The sequence below is a fragment of the Notothenia coriiceps genome, unplaced genomic scaffold, assembly GCF_000735185.1.
Source record: "Notothenia coriiceps isolate Sejong01 unplaced genomic scaffold, NC01 NC01_scaffold00016677, whole genome shotgun sequence".
Classification (NCBI taxonomy): domain Eukaryota; kingdom Metazoa; phylum Chordata; class Actinopteri; order Perciformes; family Nototheniidae; genus Notothenia; species Notothenia coriiceps.
Window position 1 is genome coordinate 85,886 of NW_011349378.1, and position 13,013 is coordinate 98,898.

Sequence of the window (13,013 nt, forward strand, 5' to 3'; positions counted from 1 at the left end):
TGCACAGCTGTTTAATATGGGCCTCAAAAGTCAGATGGGCGTCCATTTTCACACCCAGGTTGGTGACTGTTGAGGAGAGGGTAATGTCCTGGCCGGAGAAGGTGATGGTGGTGATGGTGGATGACCGAACCTGGTCATTTGCTGGTAATTGCCCCTAGTTTCAGAGTTTTGATATGCTGGATTTCTTTAAATTCAAATGTACAGTATGTTATCTGATGAACGAAAGCAGGACCTCATATGTGTTTACAATCTATTTATAATTGGTTTTTTTCATCCTGTAATTTTTCTTGTTTGGTTACTATGCCGCATGAATGTTCGTCTTGGGAGGGAAGTCCTTCCTGTGGTTCTTCCTGGAGGACATTTTCCTTATCCAGTTGTTAAGGCCCTTAAGGCTAATTTGTGGTTTCCTAATATTGAAGTGTATAAATATAATTGCCTAAACTTCACAGAAGCTGTCCTTATTGGCTATTTGTTCAAGAAAGAGGTGCCACAAGATCTTTAAATGACTGTTTTTGTAAGGCTTGGGGGAAGGAGAAAGCTTAACAATGAAAGACTATAATCAAGGACGAACAGTAATCTCACCAGGAAATTCACGCAATAATGAAATGAATCGCATTGAAGTGTGTGGGCACAAATACAGCTTGCAAACCTTTTGGGCTCACAAAACACTGTATTTAAAAAGGAATCTATCATGGACCCAGATTGTTTACCTGTTGCCAGGGTGCACAAAAACACTGTCGAGGGCCATGACCTGCTGCCGGCCCCTGGTGTCGTCATAGATCCTCTTCGCTGCTTCAGTGGTTTTGGTGATGACACAGTCCATGTCCCCCTGGATTTGCCAGGAGATAACCCACGCAGCATGATCGTCCTGCACGAAGGCCAGGTGGCCGACCTGCATTCAGAGAGGTAAAGGGTTGAACACACAGCGCTGACAACAGTTTTCTCTGATACACATATTTAGCAGAAGCATTGATTGGACATATTTGCATCGAGGTCACTGTTTCCGGAAATTAAACTGGGGTTCAAAAGCTGCTAATCCAACAGAATTCCATCTTCCCGATGATATTACCATTCCCAAAACATCCTGCTGCCCCTTGTAGTTATCCTGGAGGGAGCAAACTCTTCTGCGTGTTTTCATTATCTTTTCAATTTCAGCACGCTTCTCAGTTATGAGTCTGTCAAAATGTGGAATCTAGAACAAAACAAACGGAAGATATGTAAATGTCAGTTCTTGATTATGTGTATAGATGAGAACCAAATTTCAACATGTACAGAAAATACTTGTGTATAGAGTTCAAATGGTACACATACGGTTTGTGTTGTTTCCATGTTCCTCCTGTGAAGCTCCTTTCTAATCGAAGTCTCTTTGTGACTTGCAGCGATGTGATGAGCTGTGAGGGAAGAAGCACTTGCAATTATGGAGAATTTCAAATATAAATGGGTAGACACAAAAGAAAAGGCGCGGAATGTTTAACTCTATACTCTCTTGGTACCAGTTATAGTGTGTCCGTAATACCAAACGTTAAAAAAAGATGGTGTCAAACTATATGCTGCTTCTCATAAACACGTGAGTTGTCCGACTGAAATGTGATTTAAACCCAACTCTAAACACGTGTCTGTGTAGAACAAAACATAGATGGAACAAATACAAAATATGTAATATAGTCTTACAGGTCAGCACACTAAGGAGTTGTCCATAAGTGTTCAATATCTCTTTATCTTTATGAACAGCAGTAGTGAGATCATCTTTCTTCTTGGACAGCTCAGACATTTTCCGTTGGTTGTCTGCATCTAAAACAGAGAGATAAAAGGAAGATGATTGTAGTTCAAATCACAGAAAGAATGCAGACTTAAGTTGCACATAACTAAAACATTATTTGTGAAATCTGAGTCATATCTCATGCACCAATATTAGCCCCGGATCATACCATTGTAGAAGCGGAAGGGCAGCTCAAAGGGGGCCAGGGTGGGGGGAACCATCGGCCCTTCAGGTGTGAAGAGGAGGGTGTATTTACTTCCATTCTCCCCGGGGCTGTTCTCCATGAGAGCCAGCCTCTGCGCAGAATAAATTAAACAACAATGTGCATCATGGCACCGATCCAAAATAAAGGTTGTGGTGTGTACTACGGCAAATGGTTACTCACGTCGATATGTGCCTTTCCTTCTTCCAAGCTAATTTCCAAAATGTTGGTTTTGCCTTCAAACAGAGGGATGGTTTGGTTGCCGTGTCCGCTGCAGTTCTTTATAGAAATGATCACATTCCCGTTAAGGTCTTCCCCCGTTGGGTTTCCAGAAGAATCCTGGAATCAGACAAAGAAACCATCTGATAAACAGTCACTTATTTTAATGTATCTAAAAAGGGAAAAGTGTTTCTGTTCTTTCGCAATAAAGTAGACATCCTTCTGAGGAGGAAATCTCACCATTATCCTCAGAGTCATATTCTCCACCAAGGTTCGGTTGGCTAACACCTTACTGTAGGAAACAACTGGGGTGGGTGGCTGAGAGGTGGGTCCCAGTTTGACAGGTTGATTGGCCACCACATTTATAGTGATCTACAGAGAGGAAACAGTGCCGAGTCATTATTTTCAATGAGTCAGGATTATGATCTACTCACCTGAACAAACACTTTCCTGTTAAACAGACATGAGATAACATTATGTCATGTATTTCAGATTAATGCTGGGTGTGTGAAAAGCACTGTGATGTATCCAGATTTTCGGTTCCACCAACCTGTTCACTGAACAGGATTTTAGCTCGTTCCAGTCGTAGAGAAAACTGGACCGTGTGTTTTGCAACTTGTTCTGGGATCTCTTTATCTCTGTAGTGAAAGAATTACAAAGGTTAACTTTCCTGGACAGATCCTGGCTAGCTGTTTGTGCTAAGTTAACTGGATGCATTTAAATCGTATCAAAACAAGAGTGCTATCTCAGTCATCATCTAGCTTTTCCTTTTCAAATATTGCAACAACTCGGAGAAATACATAAGCAGATGAAAGCATTTTACCTAAAGTAAAAACGGTCGCTCTTCTGGTTCTCCATGGGTTTGCTGCATTTCAGCTCAGTGGCCTGGACAAGAGAAGAATATAACAACAATTAAGGATGTACTTTAAGCAAAGGAAAGTCAGAGACATTCCCCATGACCAGTCAGCCACTTACCGTTTTTGGTGGAATTCTTCCTGATTGCACTCCCTTCCACAGCAGCATGGACGCAGCAGCAGGATTGAAAGTGGTAATGGGGCTTCCTTCATCAGACACCACCGTCACAGAGAAGACTAAAAAGACAACAAGATGCTTAGTTTGTTAAGAGATGCTAAACAAGATGGAGAGAAAATAGAGAAACAATAGGGATGCAAACCTGGGAAGACGCCTCCTGCAGGAAACGTTGCATTGTGGTCGTACACCACGGACAGGCTCACAGGTTTGTTGGGATCAGGAGTGATGGTGATATTCACTGAAGGACCAGGGATGGGTTTGCGGTCGAGGGACCCTTTAAAATCCAGCTGATAGTACCCCCTATTGGACCAACAGAGTAACAACACTTAAACTAGTAACTTGTGGAATACGTCATGTTTACACTACTGGAAATGTGGATGACAACCTTTGATTTGGGAATTTTTTTGCATTATGATAATTAAAAAAACAATGGCGCTCACTTTGGTCCGCTCAAACTGGTAACAGTGAAAGAGGCTTTCCCTTCCACGTTCACAGGTTGTGAAACAACAGATGACTTCACCTAAAGAAACAAGAGCTCATTAAATCAGAAGTAAGTTCCTGGCCATTGCTGGAAAGTTGAAATGGAACAAAGCAAATATTACATGTTGGTATTTGCTTGTAAAGCTAACCTTCAGTGCCTGTGGTGACGACCTCAATTGAACCACCACCCTCTGGTCCGAGCAGGGGTTCCCCCACTCGTCACACAGCTGGACAACAAACGGTGTGTCGATGCCTTGGTCATTCAACACCTGCAGAGGCTGATAGATACAAAAGAGGAGCTCAGACAGATAGTTGGTGCTGTAAATATAACACTGAGGTAACATCAAAGGGGTTCTCTTTTAAATGTTATTATAGAGTGGTGCAGGAATGACTCATTAACCAGTTAGCATTTTTAGCACTTCGGGGCTCCCTTGTCTCAAAGTCAAAAATGTTTTGATTGTGTTTTTGTTTAGATTCCCAAATGAGGTCTTAAATTGAAGCTCAGGAGAGTTTTACGTTTATTTCTAATACATCAAAAACACTTGCTTAGCGGTGGCGACGTAAAATCATGCAACTGTGATTTAGTTCGTTTGTAGCATTTTCTTTTGGCAAATATATTTACGATTCAACTTTTATATTATTTAATATGTGGAGACTATACTACTAAATTAAAAAAAGGAATTTAGTAGCATAAACCTGTCCGCCACAGATCTTATTTTCTACAATACTACGAAATGTTTTTTTCTTCTCGCGTCACGACTGCACCAATCTATTGAGCTGTAACAAGGGAAGAGGTGATAAGGATCTGAATCCCTCTCTCCAGTAACTTCCTGTCTTACCTGTACTGGACCACTGACTAGTTTAAGCTGTGCAGGGACTCCAGCGGTCACTTTTACTATGACGCGCTCTTCATATTTCTCGTAGGTGAAGCAGATCTCTCTGGGGCCAAGAGTCCCCGACCTGAACTGCACCCCCAACACCAGAACAGAACTGCTGCCCTCCTGATGTCAACACACATGAGAGAGTGAGGGTTAATTCATCAGTTATTATCAGTATATCTACACAGTTATGGAAGTATCCAGATCATTTACTTGAGTAAAAGTATTGGAAACACAATCTAGAAATACATTTTTTTGATTATATGAACTGTAACTTAGAAGAAAATACAATAAAGTTGGATCATCATTATTTATTCAAGGAGTTTAATTAAGATTAATTTAAATTGATAGAAAATGTATCAATATCTAATTAAATTAATTCATTAATATCACTACAGTAATAAAGAATGAATCGCTTTAAATGATTTTCAAGGCAAATATAGGCAACAATGGTGTCTTGTTGCGAGAAGTTACTGCTTTTTTCTTTGTTTTATAGATCATTAAAAAATCTTAATCAAAGAAAAGTAGCCAAAGAACAAATGTAGTGAGATACAATGCACACGATTGCCCTGTGGTAGTAATAAATCAGCATAACAAGAAACCAGAATAGCTGCCCAACAACTCATTAAATGAGCAACACAATTATCTAATTAGTTGCTGTATCTCTTACAAGAAAAGAACATGCTTTTTAATGAGCCATAGAGTATATACTGTAATAAGGAAATACTCATCAGGTGGCATTTAACAACACACCTTGCCCCTTGCACCGCCCATAAATTAACAAGGTGTGGAGATGTCATGGCAATAAATCAAAGATAGGCAGTATTGTAGTATAATCCGTCAGGAATGCAGCTGGTGCCACGCAGAGACTGACAATGCACTTTGGGAGGTGCTCCTTATCAGTGCCATTCAAGTTGATAACCTTGCTTGCTCATGCATACAGTATAGCCTCTGCTTGGCTTTGTTATGGTGTCATGGATGGAGAGATAGGGCTTCCCCCCATGGCGAGTCACAGGATGCAGGAGGAAGAGCTTAGCCTGATAAATGTTGGGGAAAGCTAAGATACTGAAGACAGCATGGGTGAAAGACAATGTTTCAATTCAGGGCTTCATTTCTGTCGCACAAGTCCTCTGTAAGGTTGAGTGTCTTTTTCTCATACCTGCCATTGGAAGGTGATGGCCGATTGGTCCAGACCCTCAGCTGTCACCGTCATGTGGTTCTTAGAGTCGGAGGAAAGCGTCTTTGTTACATTATCATACTGGTCCACAAGCTCCAAGCCTGTAAAAGAAAAGAAAAAAAGATGTGTATCATGAAGCTGTCAAACATATCCTAATAAATCAGATGTATTGTTGATAATGTTCACACTCACTGATGTTTCCTGGAATGACTTCCCCGAGCTTCACTGTGCTTTTCAGTAGAGTTGCTTTCAGCCGGTTTGGTTCATCAGGCTGCGGTCTACAAACAAAACAAGCAGGGATGTGGATTTGAAAGATACCAGCCTGGATATCAAAATAAATGTTTAAAAATTAGGGCAAATATGTTTAATGCAGGAGTTAGATGAGAAAATCTTCTTCTTAAATATAAAGCTGTGCAGGAAATATGTGACAATTAATGAACTTAACAGGGGATTGTTTGCCCTCCCGACGGAGCTCAGCTAGCTTAATCATTTCCTCACTAGTCTTTAAGCTAAGCTAATAAACGGCATGCATACTTATTACACAGACATGAAGGTATCAGTCTTCTCAGCTCAACTCCTGACAAGAAAGCAATCAAGCATATTTCTAAAAACAAACTATGCTTCTCAGTTTGCATCACATAATCACAGTGTAGAGAGAAGATGTGCCTTACATGATGTGGAAGGAGACTGACACATTCTGGTCTTGGTAGGAGACCTGGAAGAAGCGCTCCACCTGCACCTGAGAGGGCACATGTAGGTCCGGCAGCTTCCCCTTGACCAAATCTCTCAGATTTACATCTCCTGTCCAGTTAACCTTAAACACAGTCATAATAAACAAAGGAAAAGTCAGTAACAAGCTAGGAAATGTTCAAAAAACAACGAGTGAGCATGGTTTCTTTTTATTTATTTATCCCCACACCATTTACAAAACCAACAGGAGAGGAACACACATATATGCGAGACACACCTTTATCTTGGAGGCTATTTCAGCCGTGAGGGGAACGTCTCTACCAGCCTCATCGTACAGTTTGTAGAAGAGGTTTTCCATCAGGCCTCCAGCCAGCCAGAGTATCTTTTCGTTGTCCGTGAGTACCAAGTTCTGATCGTCCTTGCTGCAGATCTCCATGCGGCAGACTCTTTTGCTCGGCACCACCTCCAGCTCCCTAACCACCGGCTTGATTTTCTTCTGACTCTTGTTGGAAAACCGAGAAGGGATTGACACATCGTGATAAAGATTACATTATGGATTTTTTGTTGTGGAGTTTTTAAACTTACGGGCATCTCAAATTGAACATGGAGTTTTTCTGGTTGTCCCTTGATTATTTTCAAATTAACGGTATTTATCATGAGCTGTCCGGCTCCTGAGTTGCTGCAGTCAGTAGCCACTCCCGGAAACCCCTGAACCTAAGGGCCAGATAAAAGGATGCAATGCAAAACTGTTTATTTATGTTCAGATTATATTAGGGGAAGTAAATAGAACAGGCCCACAAATAAGAAAACATGACCGTTTTTATAGAGATTCATTCCTGGCATTCACACCCCCATACCTCGCATCGAACGATCTGTTTGGAGTTAGCTGTGATGTTTCCTGCCTCGTCGTGGATCTCAACATTAAACAAGACAGGTTTTCCATTCTCTACTTTGATTGGTTTGTCTTCTGGTGTCACGTGGATGGAGTGTGCAGTACCTGAAAAAAAGCCCAGTTTTTTTTAATTTTTTTATCAACTATCACGAGTAATATTTAATTGACAGGTAGAAAAAGATGAGGAGGACTGCTGACAACATGGTGGTTTGATTATTATCGAAATGTTCGTAGCAAACCAGTTAAACCGCACCTGATTTACGTCTGAAATCTCTACCAACCCCCCAGGTAATATTCAGCAGGCAATAAGTTGATTGTTTGAAATGTAATAACACCAGCAACGAAAAAGCTACGAATAGAAAATGATTATTCATCATAATTTCTCGCTGCACAAACCGTCTTACCAGGAAGAAGACTGAACTTGATAGTCTCTGTGTTTTGCGTCAAGCCCGGCAGGGTCACTTTCAGATCATATGTCTGCGGCATAAACAGGATGGAAATGAAATAACAGAGGTTAAGAAGCAGCGGGATCTTTTCCTGGGTATCAAGCAGAAGCACTTTGTGTCAAATATTGTAGTTTTGTCTACAGGGCTGAAAAGTGATATATTTTACAAGTTTGCTTTTCACTTGAAACAAACTTTAGTTCTAGCAAACCAATTTCTTCTGAGTTAAGAGCATCTTGTTTTTCTAACCTTTGGTTGTAGGTGGTTCAAGACTTTTCCACTTGCTTTGACACGTCTGATGTATAACGTCGTCCCACTGCTTTCCGTTTTGTCGAAACTGAGTGAAGTCAGGCCACTAAGTAATAATAACAATAAGGAAAATGTTGTTAAAGGGGCCAGCACATCCAACCTCTTGCAAATTAAAGACACGATCACATTTAAGATAAACCTATGATACTGAAATATATACAAATCAGTTAAATAAGTAAAGCCATGTCTAAACAGCATTCCATTCAGTTAGAATAAAAAGGGGTCTTCTAAGGAAGCTGTCCACGGCAAAAAACAAAGGAAACAAATCAAAACTAGGGTGAAGGGACCCACCTGCATTTGAGTATAGGTTTGAAATCCGGAGGAGGCACTGTGGGGTGGTCGTAACCGTCCTTTATCTGCAGAGGAATGTCAAAGAGCATTCCCACGCGAACACTGGAGCTCATTGTACCAATGACAAAACTCTCAGCCTTTCCCTCTGAGAAGGGTGGAAACAATGGACATGTGTGATTATGGCATTCAGAATGGTTAATGATTATGAGAAGCTAAAGTTTCCTTGTGTTTCAAACCTTTGATGGTGAAGTTGAGTTTGTAGCTCGGGAGCTCTCTGCCCCCAAAGCTGTCGGCCTTGTTCTCGTTGATGAGAGTCCTCAGTTTTAGAGTATACTCCCCCAGGCCGGTCAGCATCTCTGCCAAGGGTGAAATGTTTGCAACTTGATAAATGATCTTTCCGGAGACAAATACTTGGACACTCAAAATTCAAACCAATAATTATGAAACTGACAAAAATAAAATGGAACGTACCAATCTTTTTGAACCAGAAATACTTTGCTGAAGTAGGGGTAGCAAGACTTAAGACTTCTTTTTTTTGATCTGCAAATGAAAATATAAATAGAGTTTAGTTTAAGCTGTGCACCAAAAATCGAAACAGCAAAGACTTAGAAACAACTAGAACAAAGTACAGCTGGCTAGTATTGCATTTTCAAATAGCTGCTTTTTTCGGGCAGTAGATGGAATACTTTTGGTTAGCAGACTTTTAATTTCAATGTATCACATTTCAATGTACCAACTTTAGCTTTGAGAAAATTATTTTAAAAAAGCAATTTTTCATCATTTTAAAAAGATAATATAATCAAGTATGTACAAATAAATCCATAATTTAAATCATAATTACTATTTGTAGCAGCTCTGTGAGGAATCAGGTAAACATTAAAAAAAACTCCTGTAGTTATGATGATTCCACATCAAGCGTGTATCTCTTTGAATGAAAGTTTTATAATATAGTTTTTAGATATCATAAAATAACAGATTCCTTCCGTTTACACCCATACTCTTTAACAGTTTGATCACCGTTTGGTTTTCAAATGCAATTTTTTCCCCCTCTTACTTCCTTACTGCTTACCAGGCTTAGTACCATGGTGAAAGACTTTGAGCTCAATAATGAGTCTTTTCCCAGCTCCCTGGCCAACTGCTGGCATCTGGGATATAGAGTCTTCTTTCTTGTTCATTATGTTGATGTTGAGTGGCCCTGAAATTATGCAAAACAACGTTTGGAAAAAAGAACAATTGTATTATTTGACCTGGTGTTGTACACAGAAAATGCAACAGTTTACCTAACGGCGTCCCAGCTGGACGAGCGCCACCCTCTAGCCAGGGGTCTCCTTCAGGCCAGCTCACGCTCAGAAACTCTGGAAGCCTGGCACAAACAAATACCATTAGCTGATTAAATCTCCTCAAGGGTTAAGTACCACAACTAGTCAGGAGAGTGAGATACGGTGTAGGGAAATGAAGCATCGTAAAACAAATTACTTCCAACAAATGTTAGAAAGTGGGATATTGGAGAGGATTGAGCTCTGTAAAGGGTGTAAATGTTGACTATGCTAGCAGTGTAAGAGCATTTCCCCTGTCTGCTTACTCACTTGGCTAGGTCATTGTCAATGTTTTTCTGGATGGCTTCGGAAGTGGCGTTCTTGTCAATCTTGGAAATGGGTATGGTCTTGATCTTGTCGTGAAATGCTTTGGGTTCCTAGGAAACAGATTCGTTGATTGATATCAGCCTCAGTTTTGTCCTTTATTGAATCCTTAAAGTACTAAGACTGAGATAAAGGATTAGTAATAATTGTCTTCTTACCATACAAATTTCCACCTCTCCCCCTGTGGCAAAGACATCTTCTTCATGTTGTCCATACAGCAAGAAACGCACCACGTGGCCATAGAGAATGGGCTGCGTTTTCTGAGACTTCACCTGTATGAAGAAGTATGTGGGCATCAATACAGAATGGAGAATAACCCGAAAGTACACATGTAAAAGCAAAAGCTTACAAGTTGGCCTTTTGAGTATATTTTGCCGTCCCATTCGATGGAGGTGAATGTCGCCCAGGGATACTGCATTTTCTTAGTCAATTCAGTTCGTGTGATGGTCTTCTTGAAGTTAAGGAACTTCACTTGCTTGTCCCACTTCTCATGACAGTTCTTTAGCCACTGCGTGAAATCCTTCTGAATGTTACCTCTTTGTTTCTGTGGACATGGAAATAAAGCAATACCCGGTAGTTGACAAGTAACCTGATCAATGTTAATATGATATCTATTGCTAGTACTAACTATTATGCACCAAAATATATATAATAATATATATCTACATCTTAAACTGGTGCTAAAAAAGTACAAATGTTGAATGTAGGGCTGCAAAGTTTTGTAACAAAAACAAAAGGTTTCTAATGACTACCTGTCCCTTAAGAATGCGTGTGAAGAAAGTGTCCCTGTGCTTCAGTTTCAGCTCCAGTTCCATGAAGGTGAGCTTGTTGGTGCTGACTGGGAATCTGTCGTCAGTGAAGAGCACCCCTGAAATCCGACTGTAACACTCTGCAAGCTCCTTTGCTCCTTTACTCTGAGCACACCAGTCAAACCTGTAAAACACATGGATGGCAACAATGTAAGCAGACCAGCAGTGCCAAATAAATAAGTCTTCAGATTGTTTCAGATTTATAACTGACAGTCAATTAAAGAGTTTGATATGACTGTTAGAAAAATATCGTCACCGGCTTGAGCTTCAATATCAGGATACATGTATTTATTATGCTTGAAAGAATGGAAGAAGTCATCACATACAGAGCATATGGTACAACTAGTTCCCAGAACAGTGTCCCGTTGTGTCAAATTATCATATAATCATTTAAAACATATTGTCTTATACTCCGATTGCCTTTTACACTATTCAAATTGTATTTGTAGTCTTGTATGTGTTTAACAGAGACATATGTTAAGGATTTACATTGCAGGAGGGCCAAAGGAAGTGTAAAAGGGGGATATGAAAATGGTACAAGGACAAGGGGATTTTATGGTTTTATGGTGGGGATGTTTAGATGATAGCTAAGGGGATTTAAGTTTGGGACCAGTTAGCTATTCTCTTACATACACAGTTAGAGTTAAGCCTTTGTTATCATGTGCTACTCTGATGTTGAAAGAGTAGAGCGCTTTTGCAGGGGCTCAAAGCGCTCTAATAAAAAATGGAATGCATTATTATAAGATGTCATCTAAGGGGCTTCTTACTATGTTTTCCTTCGACTTCAAAATACCTCGCCAAGTGATCGCCATTCTGAAAGTGTCCTGCTCTTAGAGAATTTATGGATGCATGTTTCACCCTTGCTTCTCCCAAAGCCATTAACTGCATTCCAATTGATGATTCATTAGCCTCTGGTACTCTGCTTCACCTTAAACCTACACAGAATCTATACATCACTTTTAATCAAGGTAAATATTTAACTACATAATTACACAGTTTTCAGTTCATATTTTACTTAATCATTCTGTTTCACTCATAATGACTGTAGTTTAGTAAAACATGCCTCTTTACAATAGATCCAATTATATATTTAATTGGCCTTAATTAAATGAAAGGTACTCGGGATTTTCTTTCTAGAGAGCTAAACTTTGACCATGACAACCTGATGAATTCTGCTCACCTGTTGTATATGCAAAACATTCATCTTCATAAGTTGTGGTATTAGCACTTGGAGGGCATTTAGTGCCAGACAGTGGAACAATAAAAAAATAATCTTTAATGAACTTTTTAAGACCTTTGACCAACATGACCTTTGACATTGTTGGTCAAAGGTCTTAAAAAGTAAAAAACGTAGGGCAAAATGGCTTCACCGGTCTGGCAGTTTTTCAAGGTGTCAGATAAAGACAATCAAATAGCTATATGCAACGAGAGAGGAAAAGAGAGGCTCCGTTTATTTCTCCCGTGTAATTATCCAAAGTTAATGTAAACTTTTGAATAATATACTTCATCTACTATAAGTAATTTGTTTGAATGTAATAATTATGTTGTTTGTTGTAGTGCATCATTTATTGAAAAATGAATCTGAACTTTTCGATCTGTTCTTATTATAAACTGAAGCAAAATAAAAATGAGCCCCATTAAATGAGTTTTAAACATCAGCATATATTACCGGTCATAGTCCGGTAATTACCGGCTAACGGAAACTCTGCTACACAATTCACAATACAACACTTTAAATGGAAGATCCCCATAGCCTCTCAAATCAAACGTCAATAACTCACTACAGCCGTTGATGGACTTCTTGACAGAGATCAAATCCTGGACAACCTCAACGAGAGCAAGACAGAAGTCATCTTCTTTGGACCCCAGCCTCCAGCCTCTCCGGTTGATACTCTGGGCTCTCAACAAAAACATCCTCCCCTCTGTCCTGAACCTTGGAGTGACCTTCGATATCTTATCTTTTAAAGACCTAGAAATGGTTATTAATGCCTTTGTTACCTCGAGACTGGATTACTGCAACGCTCTGTATGTGGGTATGGACCAGGCCTCAATTACACGCCTGCAGCTAGTCCAGAACGCAGCTGCACGTCTTTTGACTGGCCAAAAAAAGCGTGACCACATCACCCCAATTCTGGCCTCACTACACTGTCTTCCAATTCCGTTCCAAATTGATTTTAAACTCGTTTTATTTG

General features: G+C 40.0%; 1 protein-coding gene across 1 annotated transcript in view; it reads right to left on the reverse strand.

Moving 5' to 3' along the window:
• smchd1 (structural maintenance of chromosomes flexible hinge domain containing 1) overlaps positions 1-13,013 on the reverse strand; it is a 25,713-nt gene that overhangs the window by 8,784 nt on the left and 3,916 nt on the right. Inside the window, exons 12-42 of the mRNA XM_010776054.1 lie at positions 10,765-10,945; positions 10,362-10,556; positions 10,171-10,284; positions 9,959-10,065; positions 9,653-9,735; positions 9,442-9,567; positions 8,844-8,912; positions 8,609-8,728; positions 8,373-8,517; positions 8,022-8,127; positions 7,734-7,806; positions 7,295-7,434; positions 7,023-7,151; positions 6,715-6,939; positions 6,419-6,561; positions 5,940-6,025; positions 5,730-5,848; positions 4,532-4,693; positions 3,842-3,970; positions 3,653-3,732; positions 3,355-3,512; positions 3,156-3,271; positions 3,004-3,065; positions 2,731-2,818; positions 2,421-2,552; positions 2,145-2,300; positions 1,929-2,055; positions 1,672-1,791; positions 1,312-1,391; positions 1,070-1,192; positions 711-892 (exon numbers count right to left, since the gene is read on the reverse strand). Coding sequence (XP_010774356.1) covers positions 711-892; positions 1,070-1,192; positions 1,312-1,391; positions 1,672-1,791; positions 1,929-2,055; positions 2,145-2,300; positions 2,421-2,552; positions 2,731-2,818; positions 3,004-3,065; positions 3,156-3,271; positions 3,355-3,512; positions 3,653-3,732; positions 3,842-3,970; positions 4,532-4,693; positions 5,730-5,848; positions 5,940-6,025; positions 6,419-6,561; positions 6,715-6,939; positions 7,023-7,151; positions 7,295-7,434; positions 7,734-7,806; positions 8,022-8,127; positions 8,373-8,517; positions 8,609-8,728; positions 8,844-8,912; positions 9,442-9,567; positions 9,653-9,735; positions 9,959-10,065; positions 10,171-10,284; positions 10,362-10,556; positions 10,765-10,945 — 3,876 coding nt within the window. The remainder of the gene's footprint in view (positions 1-710; positions 893-1,069; positions 1,193-1,311; positions 1,392-1,671; positions 1,792-1,928; positions 2,056-2,144; positions 2,301-2,420; positions 2,553-2,730; positions 2,819-3,003; positions 3,066-3,155; positions 3,272-3,354; positions 3,513-3,652; positions 3,733-3,841; positions 3,971-4,531; positions 4,694-5,729; positions 5,849-5,939; positions 6,026-6,418; positions 6,562-6,714; positions 6,940-7,022; positions 7,152-7,294; positions 7,435-7,733; positions 7,807-8,021; positions 8,128-8,372; positions 8,518-8,608; positions 8,729-8,843; positions 8,913-9,441; positions 9,568-9,652; positions 9,736-9,958; positions 10,066-10,170; positions 10,285-10,361; positions 10,557-10,764; positions 10,946-13,013) is intronic.